Source organism: Haliaeetus albicilla, chromosome 1, assembly GCF_947461875.1.
Source record: "Haliaeetus albicilla chromosome 1, bHalAlb1.1, whole genome shotgun sequence".
NCBI classification, from domain to species: Eukaryota; Metazoa; Chordata; class Aves; order Accipitriformes; family Accipitridae; genus Haliaeetus; species Haliaeetus albicilla.
Genome location: NC_091483.1, coordinates 68,388,652 through 68,409,415, shown reverse-complemented (window position 1 = coordinate 68,409,415; position 20,764 = coordinate 68,388,652). Strand labels below are relative to the sequence as shown.

Below are 20,764 nucleotides of genomic sequence, written 5' to 3'. Positions count from 1 at the left end.
TTTCATCTGTATATTATTACCAGCTTAGAGACCTTTTTGTATTAATTTGACTTTGATCCTCAAACACTGTACAGAAAAACCTGTAACAGGGATAAAAGAACAATTATCCATCACACTAGCAATTTTAAATCATTCTACAAACATCTATAATTAGCCTCAGGATAACTGTGTTAAAATAATTTTGAAAATATGTTTACATTGGAACTCTTAAAACACAACTACTTTGCATGTCACCTTTCATGCAGTATTGAACGCCATGCCAAGGTTAGTGCCTATATGATGCTACCTCATTTTCCACAGAGGATCCTTACAAAGAGTAATGGATTTTCAGAACTAATAAACCGTTTTTTTTTAATTAACAAATTATTAATAATTAATTATTTGTAATTGAAGGTGTCTAACTTCTTTATGAGGTATAATTACTGCATTCCTAGCAATAGCTATTAAACATGCCCAAGAAAACTACATAAATTCTTATAATAATGTTCATTTAATAGTTAGAGCACTCATCCAAGAGCACTCACTAATAGTTAAGAGACTTATCCAGGAAAGGTGTGCTGTATATAGTCTTCCAGAAAACAGCATTAACAAAAACCACAAGTAGTCTGTGTGTTCTGTAAATACCCATGCCACAACCGTAACATGCATGGTACAAACATCCCTATACCTCTGTGCATGCTGTCTGTGAAAAAATAAATTCCTAATGAATATTGTATTTTGATTCAATACAGTTAAAATAAAGCAAAAAGAACAGTAATTTAAAATTATCTCAAGAACATCTTGTTAAGCTAGCTTACTTCCCATATATCTCAAAAATGTCAAAGTTGTTACAACCATCCCCTGACTATAAATGTATTTGGAAGAGACTTCTCAACAATATATTAAATAAAGCCTGAACTGACATGAACAACTGGATAAATATAAGAACATAAATCACAAGGAAATATTCCTGTTGTCTCATATTAAAAAAAGCAGGGTAGAATTTCAGTGCTGTAGAAGTGTAACAGTTCTGTATGTATTTCTTTAAGTGTTTGTTCCAATCCTCACCCCCCACCCCCACCCCCAATAATTATGTTAGTTAATACAAGAAAATGCCTTTATTTTCAGGCTTACATTTTTCTGTCGACTGCTAACAAGGTCAAATGCAAGACTGGCTCTGTATTCACTGTAGACCTGGAAAAAATCCAGCACATTGGATGTGTGATTAATTTGTTATCACACTTTATAGAAGCAACAGAGATATTAATAAAATATTTCTGTAAAATATTATAAACACTTATGCATAGGCTGAAGGAGTCAAAGGCAGTTTTTCTGAGGTCTAACTGCACACTTCAACAGATGAGCCTGTATTTCTGCAATAAAGTAACTTGCATGTATATACAATAAACAAACAACACTATGCTATGTTTTAGGAATTGAATGAGACTTTATAAAGCATTTAATGAATTTGAGGATCATCAGAAACACAAAGTAAGAGAAATCACATTAACTTTTTCCTACAGTTGATAATTTGTTTTACGCAAATGGTAGCACTGGGATCAAATTAAACAAATGAGAGAGCTTACTAAGCAAGTGATCCCGTGAAAAAAGCAAATTGTATCAGAAGATGAATGAAGCTTTTCTTTTAAGAGTTCTGCATATTGAGACAGAAAAGCACCTATTTTAAGGATAAATGGCAGGGCAACTTGTACTGCAGGTGTTCAAGACTTCTGAAAAAGTCCAACCTAGCAACCATAAATCTTTAGAACTGCATACAAAAAATACGAAGTTTGTTAAATAAACCTTGCAAAATTGTCACTCACTATCCCCATTCTCCAGCTGTTTCAGCACACTGAAGCATGCTATGTTTTTGGCTATCATGACTTCATTATTGCTCTTTTCCACACTCTCTATATGAAAGTAGGGCATGCATAAATGCCTCTGGCATAAGGGAGCTTATTAAGTACATCTATTAAACCTGTTTCTACACTGCACAATGTAGTTACTTTAGAGATGCTGAAAAAGACTGCACTTCCAAGTTCTGATCTCACTTCCTAAAAAAGTAGTTTTAATAGTGAAAAAGCACTAAGTCATCTCTTCACAAGTTTATCAAGTGCATTTGAATTCACACAACACACAAGACAAATGGCCAATGCATCATGCTCCAACACACAAAAAGTAACCTCATCCACTACTTTAAAAGAAGGACTGCCTAATATATATGGCCTAAGAAATTTCAGGAGTGGAAAACTAACATAACCTACTTCATATTAGTGCTCCAGGGACACTGGAAAAATATATCTCTGATTTCAGATTCCACCTTTAGCACACACAGAACAACAGAGGTTCAGCAGCCTCACAAGATCTGTTTTTCCTAAAGCATGAATTTTAACCTACAATCCATTCTGTTAGGAAAAGGTACAAACTCTGTCTAGACTGTAGAATAAGTAACCTTCTGTCAACTTAACTAGTGATCACTTCACAAAATGATCTGCTAGTTATGTGAATTGTAGTTATTAAGTGAACTGTTACACAACACTTTCAATAATTTATGGATCTGGAACTACTCATTTAGAAGCAAAGGTGTTTGTTCCACATTATAAAGATCCTCAGAAGTATATCGTATCAGGAAATTACCAAGCTTTCTCAAATGATATCCTATATATAAATAAAACAATTTCTACGTTTTCTGCACTGGAACCAATTTTAGTATTTAAAAAAATATTAGCAAAATAAACTACAACTTAAAATAGCATTCCACATTCCAAACAGGATACCTACATCTGCTGTGATGTCATTGAATTTTGTTATAAAGGCATGTTTCACAATATCCACCGCAATTTCTGAAGCAACCACCATGCAAACATCTGGGAATAACACCCAAAGATGATCTGAAGGTTGGGAAGAAACAAGTTAGGCCATTTAATTTGATGCCAGTGTACAAAACAAAAATTATAACACTTTTGCTCAACGGTGAAAAATCCTCAAGAATCTGAAGAGTCTGTAAACTTTACATCACCATACAGCACGTAGTGTGCAAGTTCTTGCTTATTCCATTGTTGTTCTAGAAACTTATCAGTACTACACAATCACACCACAATTATGATCAGATTCTAAAGCCTTTGCTTAGTAAAGCTTTCTCTCTACTAGGAAGCCAACCTCTGCACATACTAGATAGTAGATGTTCAGTATGTATGAGGAACAGACAGAGCACCTGCGGTTTTAGATGCTTAAGGTAAAATTTAGGTAGACCGGTAACATTCAGGCAAAATATGCCACATAGATCAGGGCTCAAAATTATTAAAACAAAGTTTTAATAGAATAAAAATCAAAAATTTACTCAATATTTATTCAATATGGCATTAAAATCCTAAGTATAATCAATATTCAATTATGAATGGAAATTTTTAGATAACCTTCTAGCAAATTTCAATCTCACTAGCCTCACAAAATAAATTCTCTAGGGGATCTGTCATGCTCAATGTACTCCAAGGAAAGGGAAGGACTGAGACAAAATCATTCAGGACACTAACTGAAACATAACTATGCATGTTTGTAGCATAACAGCATATCCTTCTAGCAGAAAGTAGAGTCACTCTTACAAGAAAGCCAGAAATACAAAAATGAGAATTTAAGGTATTCGACAAATTAAGATTCCTCTATTAAATGTCCTGGTTACCTTTATCTTTCAGATTGAGGAAAAAGCAAGAGATAATACTTGTTCATAGCACAGAAATTTGTCATTTTGTATTTAGTTCTTCTACTACTTTACTCACCTGGATTCCATGAGAACTGTTCCATATTTCTTAGACATACAATTAGTAGCAGCACATAATTGGTGAACCTCTCCTTTATATCTAGTTAAAAAAAAATAAGCTGTCAACTCCAAAGAAACATTTATTTGCATACACTCATTCTGAGGTTCTACCATTTATTAAGTCTTGGATTAGACAGTCTTTTCCACAAATTACTCGATTGGATTCAAGGGGAGGGGATGGAATGCTGGGAATCTCACCACAGACAGGATCTCTGCAGTATGCTGTGGCCTAACTGGACGTCCTGCATCAGCTGCATCAGCTCAGGGTTCCCAGCATCAGAAGGGACTTAAGTTGTGACTTGCTATCACCTTTTCTAATGTATTAATAAAGTAGTCATCTTCCTTGATAAAATCTGTGCATTTCTTGTGGGACTCAAAAAGAACCTGCACCTCCTGGTGCAAAAATGGAGACAATACACCTGTCTGTCATTCCAAGTTAGAAGCAAGGCAAATTTCATGTTCTACAGATCACGGATATCCAAATTGCTACATACTGGGTCCAGTAGTAGGGGAAAAAAAAAAAAAAAAAAAAAAAAGGCGTTTCAAGACAACTATTACACTTTATTTGGAAGGTTCCTACTAGTCTTTCACATCGCCACCTTAAAAGGGAACGGCAGGATACATCAGCTCAGTTATCAAAACCATAAGAACTATAACACAAAAGCAGTCTGACTTGAGATGGAGTCCTATGAATTGCCCTCCCAGACTAGGCAGGGTCTTTTTTTCTATTTGGTGCCCTATCTCCAGAAATGACCCATACAGCTTGCTCCAGGAAGCATTACATCTTTAACTTATTAAAAAAAACTCCATGAAATTGTATTATTGAAAAATGGGGTAAAACCTAAAATGTAGTATCACCACAAATTAGCAAGTCCGAAGAAGTCTTTTTAGAAGACAGAACTATTATGAAAATCTGTGAAGATACTGTTACTGCTTCTTACACCCATTAATCACCAGGATAGTAATTTCTTTCTGGGCAAGTCAGCTCCAAATCCAAAGGGTTCATTTCCTTAAGCACCTCAAATATTCTGTGCGGTTCTATCTACTGGTTTTAGGACACAAGAAATAGAAGTAAGTGTTCAGAAGAACACAAGAGGATCGACCTGGCCAAAAAAACATTTGACTTTGTGTCAGCAGCTTCCATCATCTCTGACTACAGACCAACAACAATGTTCATGGCTGCAATTACTATCTTCTAGTATAACAATACCCCTCATTTCAAAAAAGAGGTTTCAATATACTGGCAAGCCTGAAGGAAGGGAACGAAAAGCAAAGAACAACTCCTCCAGGAGAGGGGAACGTAAAGCACACAAAACTAAAGAAGAATGAGATTGCATGCACACATGTAAAAAGGCACATTTGGGGGTACATAAACTCATCTCAGTATGGGCTGGGGAAGGGTCAGAGGAATCACAAATTTCCAAAAAGAACAAGTGGCATATATATGGGGGAAGAAACAAGGAAATCCTTCAGTAAAATACATTTAAATACCAGAAAAACCAGGACATAGGTGAAGTCCTAACCCTAATTTCTTGGTTTCCTGCCAACAACACTCCAACAAGTCAAGTATGTTCTTCTATGCTTCTGAATTCACCAAATACTGCCCAAATTACCAGAACACAGTATTTTCTGATAAATCTAGTTATGAGATTATCACTTGGTGCTGTCACCAATGGATTAATATGCAGTCTAGCATTCCTTGACCTATATTCTCTACCACAACCATTAGTGACGCAAAAATAATCACTAGTTTTCAGACTTTTGACCGAAGTCTCAAAACCGTTTCATCTTGTATTTCCCACATTGCATACTTCCACACTGCCATGACACACCATTGATCAGCAATGCGTAAGACAACACACAGATCCCATCTTCAGCACTTCAGATCCCAGGGAGGCCTGTACAGATAGAAATTCTGAAGCACGAAGTAAGGACCTTAATTCAGGCCTAAACATTAAAGCATGTCTCAAGCCAATCCTTCAGCCGTTTATTACCTGCTCAGTATATGTTAGCTCACCAGTCCACAGGATTAAATTGGGAAGGGACGTTGTTGGCCTTAAATTTCCTCTTATGCTTTAATAATAAACACTTTCCCCCCACTAATTTCTGAGACTGGATGACAGGCTAACACCTATTCTTCCCCTCCGCTCATTTTTCTTGTTCTCACTGGCCTCCCTTCTAATCTGTTATCTCTGCTGCCACAGCTGTTCAAGGCTGCTCAGAGTGAGAGGAATGAGTGCAGCTGCTCTTCATCCTCATCCTTCTCATCAACTGATTGTCAGAGATGCAAGCAAGGGAGAAAGGGCATTTTACAGCAGCTTCAACAGTAAACCCAAATGATTCAGAAATTCATTTCATTTCTCACACTCATGGACAAGGACAAAAAAGGCTTCAGGATATCCAAAACAACCAAGGGTAATCACTTCTAAATACCAATTAAAATTTCAGAGTACAGAATATGCACCAATAATGTTTCATCATTTATTATGAACTTATTTGATATTGTATTATGTTTAAAAAAAATACATGTACAAGTGAGGGGAATTTCCTGTACCATGTATTGCCACTTCTTAGATGATGTGGTGAACTATAGAGCAAGTGAGGTTACACCCCTAGCATCACACTTATGGACATCATGCTCTTAAAAAAGAATAAAGGGACAGTAAATTACTGTATTTGTGAATCTGGGGAAACAGTGACAAGCCACCAGTGTTAGTGTTCAGTTATAGAAAGCGCAGGTACTGGCAAAAGAAAATGTCTCTATTCTGCTTTAGCATGATGAAGAGTAAAGTGGGAAGAAAAATGTATCTCTGTTCTGCATTCTCCATCATGACAATCCTTAGTAACGTTGATATAATGTAACACATCCCACAAAGTGTTGGTGATAAGCGTATCACAAACTTGTTTTTCAGTTAGAATACAGTATAGCTTTAATAACCCTTTCCATTATAAGACATTTTAAATGGTCTTCAGCTACCTCCACAAGCACATGATTAAGAAGTTTACTTGCTCACTGTTTATGCTCCTAAGTGTTGAAGAACTGACATCTACCCCCAATTCAGACATACTTATCCCCCTGACTGGTCTCCTGTCAGCACATCCATGCATAGACTGCATTCTAATACCATGCTTAAACTCTGCTCTTAATAGGGCTGGCCCCAAAGCCTGGCCACACATACTATATACTCCCCATATACACACTCTTTAGACTATTTTGAAAGGTGACACTGAATTTGCTTGTGCTTCCATGCATCCACTGGTGGTGCAAATGACTATGTATGATTAAATTTTTTCAGTTTCCTTTAAAATACATATTTCAGTATATTGAACAGGGAAAGGAAGAATCAGACACTGGACAGCACTGCATCTAGTATGGCCTAGTGTAATTAATTAGCCAACATCCCAAACAATTGATTACTGAACACATTCAGGAAGGACCTGAACTCTGAAGAACTTTGCAGTGGTGACTAATAAGAAGGGCAGTGAGATCCCAGGAACAGAGATCCTGAAGTGGCACTTCTACTCGCCTGGGTAGAAAATAGTCTTTAGAACACCTAGTTGTTTCCTTTCAGATTCCCTGACACATTATGCAGGAATCTTTAATCAGGAAGGAAAAAATAATTTTAATCATGTTAATCCCACTGTTTATATATTTAGACCAAAAGCTGGTTATAAATCATAGTGTGTAAGAAGTGAAACAAGATCTTTTGGTTTACATGTCAGCAAATCCTAAGTAGCTCTAGTGACAATTCCCTTGTAACAAGCGACCACAGCACAAGAAAAGATCAAAGACTGAACAAGGAGTCATCAAGGAGGCACCGATCTATCTTAAATGTACTCCTGCCCCCAAATCCCTCATCCTTAAAATGAAGAACTGGATTAGAATAATGGTATTAAAAAAACTAAACTAAACCTCTCAAATTCAAGAGACCAAAAGGTAAAAATAAAGGCTGTTCGGTATTTTGATCAAAGCCAAAGAGACTGATAAATTGGGAACAAAGCAGAAAACAGAATTAAGAAAGAAAAAAAAAAAGAGTAAAAAAGTATAAAAAAAAACCCCTGAAGTTCCTAAAGCTTCAGAATAAATATGTTAATTTTTTGAGATGAGAGATTTAAAAAACAAGGAATAATCTGTCCAAACAGCCAACTGAAGCAAATAACGTAATGCCCTGCACCTAATGACCTTCTTCATATGAGGTACAATTGTGTTTTGTGAAAAATTTAGTTTAGAGCACAGCTTGAAATTAAAATAAGACATTTAAAAGCATAAAAGAAGGCAGCATGCTGGGCTTTCAACAGTGATGAAGGAGCTTCTCTTTATAATTTTGGTCTCCTCGTTCACTAATCCTGAGCCCTACAAAGTTAGCTTACAGGTATCTACTTCAAAAAGGCAATGTACTGTTTAAATATAGGGAAATACTTCTTCCTGCTATGCCAAATATAAGTTTTTATGTCTTCTGTATAGAAGTCTTTTCCAACAGCCACAGCACTTAGATTGCCTGGGTGTACGTAAATTTCCTAGGACAAGTCAGGTGACAATGCGAAAGTAGTTTTGCCACAGCAGACGAATCAAAGCTGCAGCAGCCAATATGGTTGCAATAGCTGCAGGATAGGTGCAATCTCAAGCAGATATACAAACCCCAAGATCTTTACTGACCTCCTGCACCTAAAAGATAACAGGTTTGGTTTTATTAGATAACTGTGTAAACAATGTATATCTGATGGTCTGTTCAATTCACAGTTCTTTTAGTCCTGAAGTTTTAATGAATTAGCTGTCACAGCAGAATTTTACATGTCCATATGAAGGTGAGAAGGATCACTGACTCCACTGACACTAAGTCCACAACTGGAAATACTGGGAAAAATAGTACAGCCACACATCAGCTTGACATCCACAAGCCAGTACTGAGCACAATGCCAAGTGAAAATTATTTCACGATTTCCAAATCTAAATTGGTAGTTTGGTGGCACTTCATATCCTTGTGTCTTACTACATAGCATCTTCAATACCACACAGAGCTCTGCAAGGTATTTTAATGCATAATATAGGACATGCTTAGAACGTACAACTGAAACAGTTCATTTCTGTTCTCACACTCTTATTCACAAGATTACTTGCTTTTGAATTCTATTTGTAGCAACTTCTCTTGATCACAATGTCTACTCGAGGTCATTGATATCTTGCTTTTCTGTTAGTTCCTATTTTTCTTTTGATTAACATGTTAGATAAGAAGGGAGTTTAACCTATTCATGACAAGTTCCTCAGATGCCTCTATGAGATTGACCTTATTTTTTTCCCCACACAAATTAGTATATTTAGCTTCTGTGTACTGATCAGTACCTTTTCACTGAATTTAAACTACATTTGAGACAACAGTAATATTTTGAGCAGAGGCCCATATAAGGTGGGGCAAGGGGACATCCATTCAGTCTGTCTAAGTTAAATCAGCTGCTGTTGCCATGTTGCCCTACAGTAGAGACTGCAGACCTGAGAAAAGAGCTGGAAGAAACCGAGAGAAAGGTGGGAAGTATACGGGGGAACCTATATTTAGCGCTTTATTTCAGCAGTTTAGTTGAGTCCAGGCATGCAGTTTAAGCATAGTGTTCTAGGACACACAAGGCACTCCAAAGGCTAACTGGAAGCTCAGTCCACAGGACCAGACTAGCTTCAGTTCCAGGGGTATGATATAGCATTGGCACAGCATGCCAATGCAAGATGCAGTACTATTTCAGCTGCAGGAAATAAAACATTTAAAGGATAACAAAGTTTTGGAATACATGAACTGAAGCAATACTGATCCATCCTTACTGAAACTGTGATGCAGTAAATCTGCTCAAGTTCAGAAGAGATGAGAATCTCTCCTAAAAACCTGTCTACGTTATTTATCTATAAGAAAAACATTGCTGTTCATAACCATACTGAGAAGTGTTCCAGGAAAAGTTATCTGTTCAAAGGGGATAAATTAGTTTGTTTTGTGCACTCTTCTATATGTGTACTCACTTGCTTCCATCCCCATATGGTATAATGCATGTCATCACTTTTTCTATCAAGTGATAAAGGGAGACCTGATATTTCTATTACAGGTCTTCAATGATAATGTCTAGCAATAAAATAATGATATACATTTCTTCTAGCATACTATTGCAGGTGCTTTTTATGGAGGAAATTACTAGCCATTTCTAATAGCAGTCCCTCGTTTATTTCAACATTTAAATCAAGAAAGAGGTCTTGCCTTTCAGTAGGAGAGCTAGGTGCCTACTTGTAAGTATTTTCTGTGAATATTGTGATTAATGAGAGAAAATTTAAGAAAACTCATTTATGTTTTCTGTCATATTTTAGTAAACATCACTTTTAAATGTTCTCAACTGTGAAGTTAAATCCATTTAATTTTAAAACCATAAATACATACTATTAGCACAGAATTAACTAACCTTATCAACCCAGCTGGGAAGATTATTTTTGGGGGGGTTTAAGAACTTCTATGAGGTAGATTAAAATTTAGTGCTAATTTTCCTGTTACGTGATATATTTAAGATTTTATGTAAATAGTCTTTCATCCAAAGCATCACAAAACAATTGCCATTCAACATTTGCATGTAATACCAATGTAGTTTGGAGATGAATTGGACAAAAATCATACAATAGCCACAATTCAAAACCTGAAGCAAGCCTGCTGAAAGTTTAACTCTTGATAAAAAAATCCAATTAATCTGTTTTCAAATAAACAGCTACTTTTTTTTTTTTTTTTTTTTTAGCCTATTGAACATTTGAGTTCTCTGGTTAAAAAACTAGGAGTTGGAAAGAAAAACAGTGTTCCTGAAAGTGGAATCCCAGTTTCATGCTGCTGAACCAAACCGTTATAAGGGAGATGAGGAATTCAAGTCAGAATGCTCACATTCACCAAGGTAAAGCTGTTTTAACAGTAATATTAAATAAATGAATGAATGAAAAAAAAAAAAATCAGCCTCTCACTTCATCACTTCACATTTTCTCCTGATTAGCACAGCTATACATACCGCTATTTGACATTTGAAAAAGATTGTTCTTCTCAAACTTCTTGAAAACACTTCCTTTTATTTCAACGAACTGTAATTTTTAAAAACAGTTAGTTAGTTTTTATTGATAAAGGACTGATATAAACAAATCAGATAATCAAATAATATGCAAATAGACATATGATACACAAAGATGAAGGATGCTGAAAACAATTAAGGTACCTATATAACAAAGCTACATACTTACATTATTGGACATCATGATGGTAAGCAGTGATTTATTGTGGGAGTTGAAGGCCACATTAAGTGTTGTTGCTTGAACCATTATAAGAATAGCATGCAGGACTAGATAGCAGGGTTAAGGAAGCATATTTGGAAATAGTTTTTCTGCACAACAGTACTGAGCAGCACTTAAACTCAAATTTCTATTTTGTTTCCAAAATTTAACAAAAAAAGTTCTATCTCCCTGTCAACTAGATTTACACCAAGACAATACTTAAACTTATGTAACATACAGTGCTTTGTAGCATGTAATAATTACGCTAATTTTTCTTGTTCTAAAAGAGCCCAATGACATTAGCCAGGACAAACAGCAATACAACCTGAAGGAAAAAAAATTCAGAATTAGACTAAAGATTTCAGAGAAAACAGGGTAAAGTACAAGAATTCTAAATTCATCACCATCTAAATGCATCGCGTCTATCAGACTACGTATCTCTCTACAGATCATTTTCATCAGTTCACTGTAAGGTTACTTCACACTAAACTCATGTGCATCCTGAATATACATGAGTTTACCCCTTCAAGAAAATGTTTTCAAGCTAGGTGTTTGTAACATTCCACTAAATATCAAAACCCCATGTCTTCAAGACCCTATGACCCAAAATGCTCAAATACAAATCAGAAATGAAAGTTTCCATGAACTATCCAATTACTGGTTTTCATTTTACTACACCTTAGGTATTTAAAAAGCTGTCTACCACCACAGTGGTATACCATTATTAAAGTTTTTTCTAAAAGCAGATTAAAAGGTTTTTTTCAAAGCAGGTTAAAAGTTTTTTTTCATTCATTTTAAAAACCTGTAGTACTGGCAATCTTCCTTTGAAAGTAAAGGAACACTGATTTAGGAATACTATCAATTTTTCAAATATATTAAAATAAAATAATGCAGAGCAATTACTATGTAATTTAATTTGGAAAATTTTGCAATTTATTGAAGAAAAAGGATACAGACATACAGCACTGCCATGAAGAAGTGAGGAATCACACCTATGTGAGCTCTTTTTCTTTCCTTAGGTTCTGTAGCTGTCCAATAAAGAGCATCCAAAATATCTTGCCCAAATGAAGAAAACAGACGATCAGCCACCTAAATATGAAGAACTTTTTACTGACTTAAAGCAATATTTTTCTCTCCAACACTTGAATATGCCACCGTAAGTACAGCTCAACATAAAAAAAAGTTTCACCTATTTATCACTTTTCATCTCTGTTCATTCCATTTCCACTCCGGATTTCACAGTGATACTGTTCCTTCTGTATACTCAGCAGCTTACTTTCCTTCTCAAATTTACTATCCCCTTTTCAACAGTATTTACAATATATAACCGTGTAGTGTTATCTTAAATGTGTTCTTGGAAGACATCCAAGTACAGTTCAAACTTCAGCCTTTGATAAAGCAACACGTATGTTGCATCAAACTATATTCAATGTTTTTTCCCCATCCCTCTGGGTTTAATAGGGGGAAAAAAAATAATGAAAGTGAATTTCAAATGTGTGAAAGGAACATCATCAGCTTACAGGTACCAAAAGGACTGAAATTAAGATTTGGCTGTACTGTTTCCTTACATCTTGGAATCAAGTATATACTAAATACAAATCTCTGCATAAAGCAGAATTCAGAATTAAAAGTACTGTAAGGCAACAGCAAGTGATCAAAAGGGATTAGAAATTCTGCCAAAAAGGGAAAATTAGTTTGAAAAAACTACAAACACCTGAAGTGTAACCCAAAGAATATATGCACGAGTAGGACACAAAACTAGCAGTAATTCTGAAGACACGAAAACCATGGACGGCAATCTGAGTTTGTAATTCAATACCACAGCAAGAACGTCACATGGAGTTCCACCAGTTCTCAACACTTTATCATCAGCAAGCATGTAAAACTGAAGATCATTACAAGGAAAGACTTTTTTTTCTGCTTATACACTACAGTTCAATAATTTTAAAACTAAGCGGCACAGGACAACAGAAATAGCACTTCAAAAATTATATTTGGTATCACAAGGCACATGTCTGGCTAAAGAAAAAAAGAGATACCTTTCACTGCTTACTAACTCAACCAAACAGAAATACTTGAATATGAAAAACTGATTATCTCTACTTAATAAAGACAATTGATATTTTCTATTACTGTCTTTCTGTAAGACAACAATTTTGAACATGTTAAAGCAACACACAGCAATATAGAACTAGGTGCACAACGTACCTGCAAATATTGAACCATACTTATGAACTAGAAAATAAGTTCTTGGGACAACATAAGTAAACCTAGATTTGGGATAATTTCCTGACTTTGTTAATTAAGAGTTCTAAAGGTAAATATACTGAAGGGAGAGAAGTCATACACTTTAACTTATTCAAGCCAACATTTAATGAAGTTTCCTAAAATACGAAGGCTGAATTAAAACAAATTTTTACTGGATGTCTCAAGTAAACTGTACTACATGCTACTCTTTAAGCATCACCTATGAAATAAAATGAACAAACCCATATGCTGATGAATTATCACAGATCTGAAGTTCAAAACCCCGTCAGTTTGAGAGATATTTACAGTGGTATTGTTTTCGGCTTTTAAATTTTGCAAATTATGGTGGTCTGCATTATTTGGTTCCTGCTCATTGTGATGACCCATTGAGTAATTACACCTGGTGTAGTAACACCAACTACAGAACATTTAGAGTTTGGTAAGTTTTTGTTCACAATATTGTGAGGGTTTTAATACATAAAATGGTGGCTTTGCTTTCCTTTTATGTAAGCAGTCCTTGTTTCTTAGCTGACAGTATAGAAAATATTAAAACCCACCACACAATATTGTTGTTTGCTTTTCCAAATATGACTTACCTAAACCCTACATGCCGGCTCCAGGCTCCAGCAGAATTCCATGGTGAGTGCTGTCACCAGCATAACGCACACTGGGGCTTCACAAGGAGCAGGAGCCGGTGGGTCTGAATCTAAAAAAGAAAAGTGTCATTTAAGCCAAATGAGCCGAATGCTCCCCTTAGGCTGTCTATCTGGAGCATTCAGCACATAATTTTAAGATTTTGCATTCCTCCTATCTGTCCAGGACAATATTCCCTGGACTTACCAACAGCCGAAAACATTAGGACATTGTAAACATCTCTGTTGCTCAGTGATTTAACTAAATTAAAAAGATCTTCCTATTTTGAAAACTTGTGAAAATATAAAGTTTATTACTTTTTTTTAAAGTATATTTAACAGTTCCTTAAAAAGCATTGCTTGCAGTAGTAGCAATGACTTATAACAAAATTCACCGAAGTAGTCTAAGCAAGCCAATATTCAAACTCTTGAAAGCTAACTATCAACCAGGTCTTTCAGTGGGATTCCATGACATTTTCTGCCAATACTGTGGCTGCAACCTAGCACAGCAAAAACGCCCCTTAAAGAACATGCCCTCTGCTTGGCACATTGGGTTTCATGAGACACCATGGAAATGAAACACTGTCTTCAACTTCAATGTCTAGGGCAATTTTTCTAATAACTATGAGTGGTAACAGACTTCCCCCTTTCCTAAAAAAAAACCAAACTCAGGCAGCACTTCTTAGTTGAGACACACACTTTTGGTTCTGCCAAACATAGCATAGAAACTCAGCTCTTCTCTTCATTCAAAATGGAATGGCATATGGCTTCCAATTCTCTGCAAACACTGCCGTCTCTCTTCAAATTAAGTGGTAAGCACATAGTGCTGTACTTTCTCAGCTTTAAGAGAAGTGACTTAAAGTTGTCTTGAAATAAAGAGAAATCACTATTTTGAGCACACAGATTTATTAAGTGATAATCTCTCACAGATTACAGAACTATATACGGATGACTATTTCCCAACACAACTAAAATGCACATAGTAATGCAGTGCCAATTTAATATTTGTACATGTTTTTCAGAGAATCTAAATTCAAAGGAAACAAAACCCTATGAATAAACAACTGAGGTGGCTTGTATGGTATTTATTTCACTTAGCATAATGAAGTGTGTTCCTTATGCAATATTTTCATATTTTATGAGGAAAGAAAAATGTCTTTAGACAAAATATTCAGATTTTGCACAAAGTGTAGCCCCATTTTAGCAGTCTTCAAAGTTGACAGATGTTCAAACAAGTGTTAATAGGTTATTCAGGGACCCCAGAATCCTAGGTATAATAACTCTTGTGTACAAAGCTCTGACTGAGCCCTTTCGAGAGGTTGTATTCCTAATAGGTCCTATATTTGCAGGACGGAGATAAGATTGTAGCTATGAAAACATTATTTACTATGTGAATCATTGATCATAGAAGTGCAGTTAAAAATCTCATGCTTTGCATTAATAACAAAACAGGAACAATTTTTGTGCCCAGAATTTCTCTTTATCTTACCTCTCAAAACAGAATTTCCTTTTCTTGTTTCACTATATTCATTCAACTTAATGTTTATATACTCTAGCTTTTGTCTGCTAGCCAGGACTGAGAAAGATTAAGCAGTAACGTGTCCTTGCACACAATGAAAGCTATACTTCCATAATGAAGAATTAAAACGCAAATTCTACGTCTTCTACCATATTCCTTCTCTGCTCGCTCTCAGGATCTTACAACTATTTCAAATCAATAGTTTCTACTTTTCTTGAGTTCAAAACCTCATTCATTCCACTTCTTGCATTTCAGTTTAAGATATTTCTTCTTCCATTTCCAGTTCTCAATTTTCATTCAACTAAACTGATAAATAAGCTCCAGGAACTAGGCAATATGAAACAGTATCTACAAAACTTATTTTTCACAAACTTGTCCGTTTCACTGCATTTAGGCTTATTATCATGGGTGTGTGCACATTTGTGAGAATACAAGACGTGCCATATTCTAAGTACAAATACTGTAATAAAACAATATTTTATAGTCTGAAAAAAGCATGCTTGACATTCTGATGCCAACATTCTTACCTCAAGCATGTTATAGATGATGTAGAGCTTTATGACAGACTGTCCCCTTATCAGATGATACATCATAGAGTAGTCAACATAGTGCATCATGAAGTAGCAGATGACCAATATAACTCCTTTGAGAATGTCACATACCTGAGCAGGTTGTAGCAAACGTCTATCACTGAAATACAAAGGGCAAAAAGTTCCACTAAATGTCATATACCCACAAAACGCAAATGTTACCAAGTCAATAGGAATTTACAGAAGCTGTGAATCAAGGATATATTTTAATGTAGTTTATTACTGTCCCTTTCCCTGCCCCTCACTCCAACATGTAACAAACACCATGACCATGATACACATTTATAGATGACACTCCTGAACAGGATCACATTCTCTTATCTGCCACATCCCACTCGTTAAGAAGTTTCCGCATGCATACCCTTTGGTTTTTAATTTACCTTCCCTCTTCCAGCCAGTTCTACTTATTGTTTTGACTTCCTCAGTTACAGAAATTGTATTTGCTATAACCAAAAGAAAAAGAAATGAAGCAGTCATCTTCAATTTCAGTATAATGAACCAGATGCTGAGGAACAAGTTCTAAACACAATTCCATATCTTCTTTTAGCTCTAAGCTCTGCAGCAGTAAATGCAAACAATTTGACATCAGAGCTTGAGGTTGATCTTGAACCAATATAGTTTTCTATCTATAGTCCCACAAGTAACCCAGAAGACTAGACGAATCATTACACAATTTCATCCTATAAGCTAAAACTACAGGAAGAAAATAGCTTTATCTCAATTGCCACATAAGCATAATGAAATTGCAAGACAGTCTTAACTTGTCTTACTTAGTTCAGTATTAATAGGATGCAAAGCATTTAAAAAGCCTTTAAGTTAAATCAAAAGGTTATTTGAGAATTAAATATAAAAAAATAGAGAAATAATTTCCTATTACGTGTATTTATTTTTAATATACACTGAAAGGCTTTTGCAGAAGTTAACATTTCACAAAAGTCAGAACCAAGTAGCAGAATGCAAGTTATGGATTTTTGTTTTCTGTATTCTTAAATTTTCTGTATTCTTAAATAACTACGTTATCCAGAGATTAGACAATGCTCCCATAAACTGGTAACACATGTAGAGAAAAATTAGAGTAAGTTGATAAAAATTCATGCTATTTTTAAAAAACATCTGAACAGTTACTTAATGACCTCTGGGAATCAAGACATTCTACAGACCCCTGGAGACAAGCCAAAAATCCCATCTACCTGACTCATTCTATTTAAATACAACATCAGAGCTAGAGTGTTATACTTCAGGTTTCTTTGTTGTCTTCCATTCAAAAGAAAAAAGCACTGAAGACAGCATTCATGCATTATAACACTCACGGAACCACACACTGTCATTCTACAACGGACAAATAGATCATGCTCATTTTAGGAGTAGCAACGAGAAAGTTTCCAGAACTCTCAGCTTTACAGTATTACACTTTGAGCAGAGAGCAACTGCTCCTTTTATTATATACTTTTTACTGCATAATCTGTATTAAAATTCATTATATTCTGAATAATAGAATTCAACCTGGTCCAGCACACCAGAACTACTTACAGTGGCTTTCTCTCCCTAAGAGACATTTTCTTGCTTTCAAGAGTCATCCAGTAACAGTATCCACACCACATTTTATTTCAGACTAAGTCTTTGACAAAAAGCCTCAGTGAATTTTCTTCCTTTCCCCCCCGAATTGAGTTTTAACTGAAACACCCATTTAAAAACTTAAAGAAAACAGAAAGTGTCCATTTTCCAGCACATACAGTATTTGCCTGCTGCTTAAAGAACCTATATCTATGCCCTTGCATGACACACAAAAAAAATGCACCCTCTCCAACCTGCAAAATCACATTTTGCAAGTTTATTGCCCTATTTAACTACATCCGACTTAAATGATTATACTTATTTAAATATATTACTATATCTTGAAACATCTATAGGATTTAAGCAAGCCCATAATTATGATTACCACTCATATGCTGAGTAACACAGTATGTTCCTTTTTCTCCAACCTACTTCAATTTTGGAAGTGTACCCAGAGTCATTTCAGTACAAGTCTCCCAGCCAACACTGATACTCCACAATACAGACTGGGATAAAGCGGTAGAGGTATTATTACTCCACAACAGTAATACCAGGTCTTAGCATTTGAAAAAGAGAATCAGAATTTGTTACTCAGATATTAGCATCTTCATTCTTCCAGCCAACACCTACCTTATCATTAGAGAAGTAATGAGTACATGGTAGAGAAAATCTGACTAGCAAATGAGGCACCCACTTCAAAAGTCTACGTTTTAAAAGTTTGGCAAGGTAACAATTTTTACAATGGGATGGTCTCTTCTTGAAATGCACTAGTAAGCAGAACCTGTTTATGAAGTTTCTGAAGCAGCCCAGAAAGATTCTCACAGCAAAATGCTTTGATGTCCACAAATCAATACAGACTGAAAATTATCATGTTAAAGGTTTTCTGGCTTACAAATAACATCAAAGATGCTCAACTACCAGTACAGTCACAAGTCACAGTTATTCTGTACTGTTAACCCTATCACTCTTCTGCCTGTGTTGATTTTCATCAGTATGACTACACTCGAGTAAAACCAACTCAAGGAAGCCGATGTAAAAGCAGATAGCAACCATCACAGGGGAATACAAACTCTAAAACCAGACTACATCAATCAAGAGCACAAATGGTCTTCTAAAGGAGGTCTCAACTCTGAAAACTAACTCGAGAAAATAATTCCATATAAAGGTGCATCCAAACTTGCACACAGCATCCTATACACTGGAAAGATGAAGATACTCTGAGAACGTGCTGTGTACAGAAAAAACTATCACTACAATTCAATTTGAAGGCTGCCCAAAAGGGTCAGATCAACTACACTTGATTGCTGTGCCCCACAGGAATTAAGCTTTTGTAGAACAGAGTACATTAAAATAATGTTTTTGGAGAATTTTACCTCTCAAAGTGACTTGGATTTAGTTTCTCAGTAGTTGTATATCTAGAAAAAACTGCAGCAAACACCGCACTTCTTTCTGACGTTTAAACTAAAAATACACTCTATTCATGTTCAAAGTTGTGCAATAACTTCTTGTGCTTCTCATCCACACGAGAAGCAGAACCAACAGTAGTGCTGTGACTACTTCTTCAAAACACATCTTTAAAAGAAGTCACAAAAATATCCTCAGTTTCAGTTTACTCAGTTTGATGACAGAAGAGCTGTCAACATCTCTAACCCCTGGCCAGTACAAGGGATTATTGCAAAGGCTGAGTGCAGAAAACTGCTTTTTAGAAAGTGAAAAGAGTAAGAAGATCCTGGCATTTAAAACATATTCCGGTGTTCTTTCATTGTACACTAAGACAGACCCCTTCATATTGACTAGGCAAGTAATCCATGGTCTACAACTAACATGTTTCTGATTGAGAAAAAACATGACTATTGCATATATCCACAAAAGCACTTTCATTGCAGCTGAATCTTTTTCCGCTCTGGCTAATAACATTTACAAAAGGATACTGAGGTGTGGCTCTGCATATAATATGGGATAGGGATAATTATTTCCTACAAAGACAAGGAAATCAAGTAAATGGATTAAGTCTAATGATTGTCACCTTTTGGCAAATACACAGAACTGCCTGCAAAGCCCGCAGTTATGAAATGATGTGGTCACTGTTTAGAGAGAACTGAACATTGCAGTTTTAGTATATGATCAGACTTATATTGGTTCAATATATATTTGTCACAAATCATTCCTATCCTTCACATTAAACTGTTTAATACATGCAAACACACAGAAGCTGATGTGATTTTACTCCTGTCATAAAAAGTCTTAGCCCATGCATTATACACGTTACATTTTCTGCATTCATTTTTCTCAATATGTGTTTCTACTTATTGTCTCCAGTAACTACCCGGTGACAACACTGGAAAGTACTTTCAGAACAATCCTGAACACTAACTAATCAGACCTCGTGATTAATATCCCATACAGACTCATCTGCACCATGAGTACTACAGAATCTCTAAAAAACAAAGAAAAAAGCCAGTATCAGCTATGACAACTATACAAAGGACAAGAAACAAACAAGAAATACATAGCATAGTGCTGAGAACACTTTCAATACCTCATTTGAGAGTAGGGAGCCAAGAGGTAAGAACTAGACAATACTGAGCTACTGTAAACTCTAGAAACCGTTGAACAGAGATACGAGAAGTTGAAACAGCTTGGCTCATTTCAAAGGACTTTGTATTTTTTCAGTTGTGCACGAAGTGTGACAAAATACAGAGGGAAAGTTCACATGAAAATTAGTTATGGGTTTTTTTTCTCACTCATGAGAAAAGGAGAACAATAAATAAAGAACATAAAAACTATGTTATTTTATATTTTATCATTCCAGTTACAAAACAGCAAGCAGTAGAATCTTTCTATAGAAATCAGTTGGTCTTTTCCTTCAAAGCTATCCCAGGCATACAGTGATGCTGCAGAAGTGAATTAAATATTAACACTTTCCCAGCTTCACTGAACTCTGCTTTTAAAAGGTAGTATCATGAGAGCCTTTGCCCATGATGCAGTTCCTCTAATACTACTTCAGGATCATCTTTGTATAACAGGTCAGCTATTTCTGGGTCCTTTGGCACCCCTTTGCGCATGATGAACAGTATTGCAAACTAGTTCGCAATTCCAATTTCCAATCAATTTCTTCCTTCATCGACAATGTAGTTTGTAGACAGCATTCAG

The 20,764-nt window shown here is 35.6% G+C and overlaps 1 protein-coding gene across 4 annotated transcripts in view; it reads right to left on the bottom strand.

Annotated features, from left to right (window-relative positions):
• The window catches only part of TAPT1 (transmembrane anterior posterior transformation 1), a 48,296-nt gene that overhangs the window by 9,053 nt on the left and 18,479 nt on the right, over nucleotides 1-20,764 (bottom strand). For all 4 annotated transcript variants that reach the window (XM_069793110.1, XM_069793114.1, XM_009919249.2 and 1 more), the window contains 7 exons: nucleotides 15,995-16,157; nucleotides 12,023-12,158; nucleotides 11,040-11,137; nucleotides 10,814-10,883; nucleotides 3,756-3,836; nucleotides 2,761-2,870; nucleotides 1,114-1,173 (listed from right to left, as the gene is read on the bottom strand). In XM_069793110.1, coding sequence (XP_069649211.1) covers nucleotides 1,114-1,173; nucleotides 2,761-2,870; nucleotides 3,756-3,836; nucleotides 10,814-10,883; nucleotides 11,040-11,137; nucleotides 12,023-12,158; nucleotides 15,995-16,157 — 718 coding nt within the window. The remainder of the gene's footprint in view (nucleotides 1-1,113; nucleotides 1,174-2,760; nucleotides 2,871-3,755; nucleotides 3,837-10,813; nucleotides 10,884-11,039; nucleotides 11,138-12,022; nucleotides 12,159-15,994; nucleotides 16,158-20,764) is intronic.